At 36.6% G+C, this 11,090-nt stretch overlaps 1 protein-coding gene across 1 annotated transcript; it reads right to left on the minus strand.

Moving 5' to 3' along the window:
- Positions 1–396: 396 nt before the first annotated feature.
- Positions 397–9,502, minus strand: camlg (calcium modulating ligand). The gene is made up of 4 exons (XM_055181050.2): positions 9,230–9,502; positions 7,176–7,600; positions 7,021–7,086; positions 397–1,672 (listed from the first exon to the last, which is right to left on the minus strand). Exons 1-4 carry the CDS (start codon positions 9,375–9,377, stop codon positions 1,481–1,483), a joined length of 831 nt encoding a protein of 276 aa, XP_055037025.2. The 5' UTR covers positions 9,378–9,502; the 3' UTR covers positions 397–1,480.
- Between the last annotated feature and the right edge of the window lie 1,588 nt (positions 9,503–11,090).

An 11,090-nucleotide genomic window follows, 5' to 3' on the forward strand; every position in this document is an offset into this window, starting at 1 on the left:
AAAAAAAGTTTTAAACGGAATTACAATAATATACGTGTAATATTTGTTATTAAATAAGTAAAAAATACCACCTTGTGTTATAAGCCCATAAACGTCAATAGAATTAAGCGTATACAAGTCTCTAAAAATGAACATACTAACTACATTAACAAATACACCACAATCATAGAAAAAGAGAAATCCAGTTATTGCTGAATTAAAAATTGTAAGCGTATTGCTAAATCACAAAAGCGTGTCCTACTTCTCTTAGAACAGTGGCGGTTTAAACAATAGTGTTAGTTTAACTGATAAACGTTTTATTGCAGAATGACTATGGTATTTTGCGTAAACTTTTTGCTGCGTTTAATATTACATTTTATATATCCAATATAGACACATGATAGTGACAGACACAAGTCAGAATTAACTATTTATTTCATGGATTTAGCAGGAGCTCCTCCTTAATCCATTTCATAATAAAAGACATCGTTACAATCGCAAGCAGTGGTGTTCAACTTAGCAGTGCAAATAAAAACACAGTAATACATCAGAGTACGGTTCACAGGATTATGACATATCATCAGAACCAATGATAAACTAATGGTCAATTCTATATTAATTTCCAAATAAATAAGGTTACAATTAACAGATTAAAATAAATGCACGTTAAACTGCAAGTAAAGTCATTTTAAAGACAAATGCACAAATGCACAGCTATACAACATAAAAATGTTCTAATACAACTATAAAGGCAATGATGACGATAGTGTGTACATTCTCAGAAGATAATTCTGAAGTCTCATCAAATTGCTATTTAAGATTTTAGATGGGAGCATTTTTGTTCTTAAAAGCTGGAAGCAGTTCACTTTTTTAAGTTATAAATCTTTGTTTAAGAGTAGTGTAGACTGGTTTTGTTGGTCCAGCATTATAATTTTGGGCAAATGGTGAGTTTGACTAAATCTCAATAAAAAACAAAACAATAAATAGATCATTAAGGATCCCCAAGAAATTATTCAAACTTTAGTAATGTGCATTTATATGTTTGTGTGTGGCGGGGGGCTTTATTGTAAGAAAGTAACTTTTAAAATTCTTTACAAACAATCGTAATTCTAATTTGCATATTATTTTCTTTTTTCCTTTTGGTGTTATTGAGAAATATGACATGGACTTGACAGACTTGTCAAAAGAGCATTCACTAAACAAACTTTACTACGGTTTAAGAACTTCACTAGTTTCTCTGGTCAACTCTAACCTCTGTTCTGCAACACTACTTAAAATTAATATTAGCAGACAAATATAAATATATTGTGAAGGAAACAAAAACAAAATATTTTTAAGTCAGATCAAAACAATACTGTAAGAAGTAAACTTTTTCACAGGCCTCGTGTACAGACAGTGTCAATATATCACAGCAGACTCATTTTCTGAAGGTTTAAATCTTTAGTGTTGAAGTAGCCATTAACTGATATGAGACACCATTCAAACACTGTGGTTTGCTCCATCAAGACATTTCAGAGCCAAACAGCAGCAGCAGCTCATGACACATGATAAACGTAAAGAAGTAAACACAGAGGTCTGAAAAGACGTCGCTCATTTTCCTGTAGGTGTCCATAGATCGATTGATCACTTCAGCTGGAATCCCGGACAGCAGGAGAGCAGCGGTCAACACTGTCGTCTTGGTCTTTTTCTCCACCTATTCAAATAAACAAGACACTTTAAGCAGGACCATAGACTGCAGAATGATCTCAGAAAAAAAGCAACATCCTTTAAAACAAGAGAACAAACCAGAATATAAATGGCACTCTATTTAATCACTAATCAATAGTAGGATCTGTTTTTATTTTATTTTTATAAGTTCCACAATAATGTTTGTAAACTTATTTTGACAGGGGATAAATAGTCTATTTTTGTGACTGTGCCTTTAAGAGATCCATCTATCCATCCTTGCACTGTTGTGTTCAAACTTGAAATTCGGTTCACTTGGTTCTTTTGGTCCAGACCAAAAAGGAAAAACAAATACTTTCCCCTAACAAAAACAGTGCATACTTTTAGGGCACAGTATAAAATAAAATTTGTCTTGCACATCATCACACTGTTTTTATGTCAATTACATTTCAGTGCTGTTTTAAATCTTAAATGCACCTGTCTTGTAGTGTATTGTACTGTACTGTTGTTGTCTTTTGTCTGGCACTTTTTCTACTAGTAGGAAAACTAATAGAACCTGTCTGGCTAGGTTAAAGTCGCCATGAAACGGAAGAAGCGAGTGTCTTTTTTTCCTGGTGGTGACGTATATCCGATTGAAACAATTTCTGAAATGGAAAAAAGTTAGGGCTGGACTTGAATTTGTCCACTGAGAACTGATTGGATCGTTTGAAGTTGTTGCTAATTGTTAATCACTGCAAGCTTTATCCGAACCCGCCCACCTGCCATAACAAATTGTTTCGAGGAGGGGAGGAGATTTGTGTTAAAAATGTATAAATTAAAAATTTATCACAGATAAGTCATTTGTAAAAAAAAAAATACCACAATATTCCCCAGAAAATTACAGTTTTTCATTTCAAATTCATTGTGATTTAAAAAAAATGTTGTATGGTACCCATTGACTACCATAGTATTTGTTTCTTCTACTATAGAAGCAAATGGGTACAGTCGACTGTGTGGTTACCATCATTTGTTCATCAGAATAAAGACATTTATACAGGTATAGAACAAGCGTGCCACACAAGCCCTAAAAAGTGAAGCCAAAACGTCTCGATCACCCCCCAGTGACTGGTCCCAGGATAGGTCATAAACCCCGCCTCCCCCATGTTATTCAATGGGACTATTTAATTACACTTCACATCTTTTTTCCCAATGTTTCTGTCATTTACTGTAGTTTTTATCATGCTGATGTAAATTCAAGAGTTTTTTTTTTAAATAAGTTTGTTTTAGTCAATTATTTAATGCTATAAAAACGGTGGTGTCACATCATGATTGACAGCTGTGATATGCACATTTTGCAAGGGCGGGGCCTTGCTTTCGCGGCTTTACTTCCTGTTCACTACTGCGCAGGACTGGTCCCGAAATCGCTACTGTGCAGACTCAAGAACCAAGATCATAGACATTATATACATAGACACCTCATGACGTGCTAGAACGCATCAAGCGTCGGCGCCATATTGGATGGGTCTCCTCACTGTACGCTAGCACCAGAGTCAATGGGAGTTAACGGAAAGAAAGCATACTATGGCCGTATTTTGTGCAGCTTACGGTTGCAATAACCGGCGCAATATTGATTCCAGATCACATGGGATTACATTTCACAAGTAAGATTGAACAATCATTTTGGTTATTTTACGTTATTATTTATAATATTATGTCAATGTTCAGCAGGAACTGGTACTCTCTCTCATGATCTCTCGCTGTTTTTTCTTTACATTTGAAGGTTTCCCAGTGATACAGGCATGATGAGGCAATGGGAAGTTGCTATAAAACGGGAGGGTTTTGTTGTGACAGAGTCGTCAAAGCTCTGTAGCAAAGAGTATAGAAGAACAAGAGGGGAAACTCTGATTCGTTTTTAGCAACAGCCACTAGATGGCGCTTCAATAGCGCGGCCGCTATTTGGAATGAAAATTCTCACAGCCAATTCATTCTCAATTCATTCATATTAAAATTAATTTAATACCTAATTACATAAAATACCTAATTAAGTAAAAATTACATAAAAATTGTGTACTAAAGTACTTTTTAAGTAAAAGTAAAAAAGTAGATGTTTAATGTACTTAAACCAAAAACTTGAAATTATGAAATGTAGTGGAGTAAAAATTATGATAATATGCTTTGGAATATAAGTTTTCTAAAGAAAAACACTGATAAAATACAGATACTTGAAAATGTACTTTTATGTAGAAAGTAAAATACTTAAGTAGTGTCTGCCTCTGTCAATATGCCATATTTAAAGAGCATAATACAAAGTATTTTAGCATGAAATCAGTATTTTTCAATGTGTGACAGCGTCCTGTATCATAACTAAATCTCTGCCGCTTATAACAACTCAAACCGTGTGAAAATACGGTAAAAATTAGAGTAGTTATGATTATTCCTCATTAGAAATTAACGCAAGGGAGCGCACAGGAGACCCGTCCAAGATGGCGGCCGCGCGATACGTCAGCTCCAATAGGCAGCTCAGTCTACGAGGTGTCTACGTACTATATAATGTCTATGCCCAAGATGTCATCACGCCACATCGGGACACTGACGACTTCACTTTTCAGCAATGGAAGAGAGTGAACGGGCGTCGTCCATCTTTTTTTGCAGTCTATGGTTCAGAACAACATGAGAGTGAGGAAATGATGACAAAATATTTAGTTTTGGGTGAACTGTCCCTTTAATATGAAGCATGACATTCATCATATTAATTCGCTAAACGCTTTCTAGTCAAAGTAGAGTAAAAAACATTTTAATAATTTATTTATGGGATTTGCAATAATACCATATATTTTTTAAGCTATACTACACATTAATAATTCTTCTTTTTCTGTTTTTTTAAAGCTTGTAAAGCTGCTTTGAAACAATACACCATTTTAAAAAATAAAATGAATTTTAAATTAGCTTTGTGTTGTTTTATGTAGTTTAATGTCAGTATGTAGCACTATGTTCCTGGAGAAATGTTTTAACAGATTTTTCCAACTCGAATCCAAACACAAACACTTCTCGTTTTTGTTCATTAAAATGTCTTTCATTAGTGTTGCATTCGCATATTATTTGAAGCGCACTAGAGTTTGGAAATGGGCCGAGACTCAGCTTTTCAGTGGTCTTGGTCCGCTTGATTCGTGTGCACCAAGGTTTGGGTGGCATTCACAAGAGCTCGTTTTCATCAAACGAAGTGGACACAGACTCAAAGTAGTTTTTTTAACAACTGTATCCTTTGATAATACACTCGTGTCAAAGCTGTTTTATGATTATGATATAATTTATAAACAATTTTCAGAGCAAAATGTCTGGCAAAAGTCAGTATTTAGTGTGACCTCTCCTGGCAATAAGCACTCAAAACTCTTTCATTTAAGAGATCCTGCTATTGCTCAAGTGTAAGATGAGATCACATTTAAGTTAATACTTGACATTTTAGATTATAAAAGCTGTTTTTCAGTTATTTAATTGTGGTTGTATACACATAAAGGGAGTGTAATGTTAATATATGGTTATTTTACCATTGATAAAGCAACAGATCTTTAAAAAATGGTGGCAGGGTGGTTTTGCAGAGTACTGTATAAAATGATACATATCAGTATGTGATTTGATTTTTGTGATTTGACCAAAATGTATCAAAGGCATTTTCTCCAAAAACAGCATGTGCCTTTATAATCTTTTATTAAAATACAAAATAGTAGTTACATTTTTGTTTTGTATAAATGACTTAAGTTAGTAATAACGTTTCCCATCTCAGTGACTTTTAAGATGACATCACATCAGCTGGGCTAATGAATAATGGCTAAATCTAATCAGCTATTTAAGCCCAAATGCACTGAATGCACTCAGATTCCAGTCTGACACAGTGGCTTCTTTTTTTGAGGGCGCTCGATGCGAACTTCGTCACAACATGTATGTAGCCTGTTATGTGTGTGGTTCGTAATTTTTCAAATATGTGTTCTGCACGTCGAGTGAACCTATGTGCATCACGTGTCCCGTCAAAACAAGTGCCTGCTGCAGAAGGGTTTATGATAAAAGAGACGCGTTTGCCAGATACTCGCATAATCTCATGCGTAATTAGAGTTAGAGAATGTGAGCATCTCTTTTATGATAAACGGTTTTGACGCGTGTGCAGCAGGCACTTATTTTGACAAAACACGTGATGCACATGGTTCACATGACACACAACAAACACATATTTTGAAAACACACAACACACTGAACACATTTTTAATTTGTGCCCTTTGGATGAGCAGTCACGAGCCACCACTAGTCTGACCCCATCCTGGTACAGAATGGCCACTTCTCATAAACCAGTGATTTTGTTTTCTACTTTCACTATGAGATATTACAGAAGTTTATAGTGAATAATTTACATGTTGATTTAAAGGGGGGGTTTAATGGTATTTCAAGCATTCTGACTTATTAACACAGTTATAGAGTTGTTTCCTCATGCTAAAAGTAGGCAAAGTGTCAAAACAGCAGTTGGATGTGTTACAGAGTATTTCTGTGCCGAATGCACTTCGCCAGAGTTCGTACAAGTTTCGGCAAGTTTCTAACTGACGTTTCAGGGGTTTTCGATACGTATCACTTCTTTATATGGGCACTTCCCCCGGAAAACTTCCCCCGGAAAACCCCGCCCACCCGTCAATCAGCGGGAGACGCTAGAGCTGCTAACAGCTTATCACGCCACTCAGCTTTGTTTAATTTCAAAAGTCAACAATTGCACGAAAGAATAAGTGTGTTTTTGGATGTAAGGAGAAGACATCCAGCCTTATGGAAACAATGGATATAGTTTATTAGCATGGATTATATGTTTATTACAATGGATTATAGTTTAGGAGCAGTGGAGTTTTGTGTGTGTGTTTGATGCAGTGGATTTTCCCAACCGGGTCATGACGAGTTGCATGCGGTAAGTAAGACTTCTGTCTTATGTTGGAAATAGTCGCGTGCATATTATATAAATGACACGAACATGTAGTGAATCATAAGTTAAAACAGTGTTGTATAGTGTTGCATGACTCGTACTCGCTCCTCCTGCGAAAGTAACTCCTCCTTCTTCATTTTTTCGTACGTTATCGGAAAGATTCGGTAAAGTTAATCTTTCTTTCATAAATCTGATTAAACTAAAGAGTCTTCGGAGATATAAAGGATGTCATACTACTCTATAGGTACTCCAGATTAACATCAGAAATGCAGAAACAGCGTGTGTTACGTGAGCTTTAACAAAACCCAGGTAATTATCAAGGTTTTATTTAGCCCAACAAATCAGTTATAGATATCATATGGAGCTGAATGGCCAATAATGGCGCTACATCTAATCAGTGGTGAATGATAAAACACAGATGAGTTAATACCACAGAAATAACAAACCTTTGGAAAATATTTATGCAATCCCATGTAGCCCAGCTCAAGAGTCAGAAATGGTGCAAATATGGACTGAAAGACAGAAGACATGGTATTCAGATTAGTATTTAAAAAAAGAGAAAACATTTACGTCCCATTTACTGTACCTCTGTAACACTTACCAAGTACTGGCAGACAAAGATGCGCACAAAGACAGCAAGAGCGACGCTTCCGACGAGCCTGAAGAAACGAAACGTGTCCAGCTCCTCTACATCTACACTGCCATCCTGAGCTGCTTTCTCATTGGCCAGCTGTCCTCTTAGCTTCACTGCATCATCAAAGCGACACAGGTACTTTTGTAAACCCCTGCGAGGAGAGCGAGAGTGTTCGTCCCCCGACAGCTCCCCGTGAGGTCTATGTCGTACTCCACGAGACAATTCATCCTCACCTACGGCATCACCGCAGACATTTCTCTCAGACGCCTCGCTGTTGATCCCAGAAGCCTCGGCCACGTGTGGCGAGAGTCTTTTAGAAGAGGAAGATGAAGACCAGGGCTCGTTCCTGTCCAGATCGAGATGGAAGCGAGGCTCCACAACACCTCTAGCTGCTGTTAATGTGCAAAAAACAGAGAAACATGTGGCACTTAAGTGAATAGTTCACCGGAGAATAAAATATCACCCACATTTACACCCCCTCATGGCATCCCAGGTGTATTTAAAGGAGTAATTTAATCAATTTAAATCTAAACTTAAGACATTCTTCTTTAACAAAGCATTCACATAAAATGTCCAGTAAATGTACTTTTCCCGCAGTGGTTATTTTGTCTAGAACAAAGCACTCACATACCTCATATGGGTAATATACTATTGCCGCAATAGTTAGCCTGTCTGGAACCGAGCTGACTTAAACCACTACAATGTATGACACTTGCATTACATGCGAACGGCCCCTACGCTAATAGAACTCTGTTTTTGTCTCCCCTCGACCCCGAGGACAATGAGACAAACAGACCCAGTTCCTGTTGCTGTGAAGGTCTTCGCACCACTGATCCACTGGCTGTCCTTCAACGTGATGACCAGCCGATGCCCGACCAACGACCACCGGCTGAACCAGTTTAATCCGCTTACCCGCTTCCTATTCCTACCGTATCTATCTATCTAATATATATATATATATATATATATATATATATTAATTTCTCCCAAGGGTTTTTGTCCTTCTAGGAGTTTTTCCCACCGGGTTTTCTCCTAGGGGTTTTTTTCGTCCCAGGGAGAGTCAGCCAACTTTGGCTTAACTTAGCACTTTACTGTATACGTGACATTATTAATACGCTTGCTTGTATGGTTTAACCTTAGCCTATCTATTGATTTTCTGTGTTCTCCTCTACATCTATTCATGTAAAGCTGCTATGCAACAATTAACAATTGTGAAAAGCGCTATATATAAAATAAATTGAATTGAAGTAACTATTTCAGCAACACTTTACAGTAAGATTGTATTTGTTAACATTAGTAAATGCAATAGCTAACATGAAGTAACAATAAGCAATACCGTTTTTACCATTTATTAACTTGTTAATGACAATGCAGTTATCCGTGTTAGTTCATGGTGCATCAACTAATGTTAACAGTTACAACTTTAGATTTTAAAAAATGTATTAGTAAATACTGAAAATAACATAAATTAAGACTAATAAATGCTGCAGAATTATTGTTCATTGTTAGTTCGTGTTAGATAATGCATCTACTAATGTTAACAAATACAACCTTATTGTAAAGTGTTTATTAAAATGCCTGACTCGTAAGGGTAACGTCAAAAAGAAGATAGTCAGGTGAAGAAATCTGAAGAAAGTTAATAAAAGGTATTTAAAAGGAAGACTGGGGTGGGGCACATTTAGCTCCAGTTGTTTTTCTTTTGTACAGACACAACCAAGTCCCGTGACAACTAAGGCCAGAATGAAAAACACGGTATTCAAATTCTAATTTAAACTTGACATAGCACAAAGCTTTTGTGTGTCATTAACCGATAATAACTAAAAATTACTTTAATCCAGAGTTCAGATTACTTCCATTAAGATTCTTAGATGCTAAGATGCTTCATGTGACGCTACGCAGACCGATCAGTGTAACGTTACGTTATGTCAAATCACGGTGTTGTCATTAAAGCAAAATGCAACAAATTATCGAGCATAATCTTGTGATAATGTCTGTAATGATGAGTATATAGAAGAACATACGAGTGTCGCTGTTGTTAAAGCCCACGATCTTCTTCATTCGGTCCTCTGAATTTAGCAGCAGTTTTCTCCTTCGGATCTCCGCGCGTCTCTGGGCGGCGGTGCGCGTGCTTTTCTCCTGCTGCTCGCTGCTCTCTTCATTTGACTCCATACCTCGTGTTATTATCGATAAATCAGATATATTCTTATATCAATAGTCTCCTCTGTAATTGATGGGTGGCGAATCGCGCGCGCCGCAATGACGTCACGCTCCGTATGTGTCCCCAAAGAATGACGAAATACGTTTCAAAATAAAAGTCGGTGCTAAATCTAGGACCCAGCTAATAAGATTTGTATTCTATTTAAAGACCCACCAAAATATTTTAAATCGTAACTGTGGGACACATGTTCTTTCTGTTTTAGTTTCATTTTCTTTGTCATTTTTATAAATTAAAGGGGACGTTGCACAATACTTTTTTTAAAGATGTAAAATAAATCTTCGGTGTCCCCAGAGTATTATGTGAAGTTTTATCTTAAAATACCCCACAGATAATTTATATTTAAAATGTTAAAATTGCCACTTTTTAGGTGTGTGGTCAATTATTATTCTCTCTCTCTCTCTCTCTCTCTCTCTCTCTCTCTCTCTCTCTCTCCTGAATGCCGTGGTTGGATAGTGAAGAGGGGCGGTATTATTATAATAAGATAAGATCCCTTTTTGATATCACAAGCAACTGGGTTGCTCTTTTTACATTTTCTAGGTTGATAAAAAGCACTGGGGACCCAAATATAGCACTTAAACATGGATCAGATTTTCATGATATGTCCCCTTTAATAAATATTTCAGGACAAAGTCAGTGCCTCTGACCAGCTAAAATGGTCAAAGGGAAAACCTTTCAAAAACAATACAGGTGTGCATCTTTTTTTTGGTGTATTGCTTAGTATCAGCAAAACCATGGTTTTACTACACTGGTTTATTTTGTGGTAACCATGTTTTGAAACCATGGTTAATTTACGTAAGGGCTGAAATATGCTAAGATACAGTATGTCAGTAGCCTACAAGGTGTTTTGTAAATTGAGGCAGTTCAAACGTTAATTTTAGTCTGGGACTAAGATAGTCTGTCCTGTCTGGGAAAAATATGTTTCAAGTGGTACTCGCTCTAGAATTCTAGAACCACTATATATAAAGATTTTATTGATTAGTGTGCAAACTTTGTTAGCCTGCCCCGGACCGGGTTAGTTTCCAAGCATAAGTTGACATAGTAAACGGGTATGAACTAGTTTAAGTTTGTTTTATGAAATGGAATCAACTGTCAGTAAGCCAAACTAAACAAAATTAGCCTGTTTTTTTTCGTAGTGTTGTGTCATGAAACAGCCCTCTGACATGTACAGAGAGAGGTCGTGTACTAACTATTATTATTTTTTGCTTGCTTGTTTTCTCATGATCACAACTTAAAGGGATAGTTCACCCCCAAAATGAAAATTATGTTATTATTTGTTCATCCACATGTTGTTCTAAACCTGTATGAGTTTCTTAATTGTGATAGAAGGGATGGTTAAAGGTGCAGTGTGTAAATTTTAGCGCCATCTAATGGTGAGGTTGTGAATTGCAACCAACAGCTCAGTCCACTGCTCACCCCTCGCTTTTGAAACACATAGAGAAGCTACGGTAGCCACCACCGGACAAACAGGTAATCGTCGGAGACAACTTAGTAATAAAAGTTTGTCCGTTAAGGGCTTCTGTAGAAACATGGCGGCCCAAAATGGCAACTTCCATGTAAGGGGACCCTCGGTGTATATAGATAAAAAAAACATCTCATTCTAAGGTAATAAACACATAACGGTTCATTATGAAAGGTCTTTATACACCTCTGATAATATAGTTTTG

The sequence above is a fragment of the Misgurnus anguillicaudatus genome, chromosome 9 (assembly GCF_027580225.2).
Source record: "Misgurnus anguillicaudatus chromosome 9, ASM2758022v2, whole genome shotgun sequence".
NCBI classification, from domain to species: domain Eukaryota; kingdom Metazoa; phylum Chordata; class Actinopteri; order Cypriniformes; family Cobitidae; genus Misgurnus; species Misgurnus anguillicaudatus.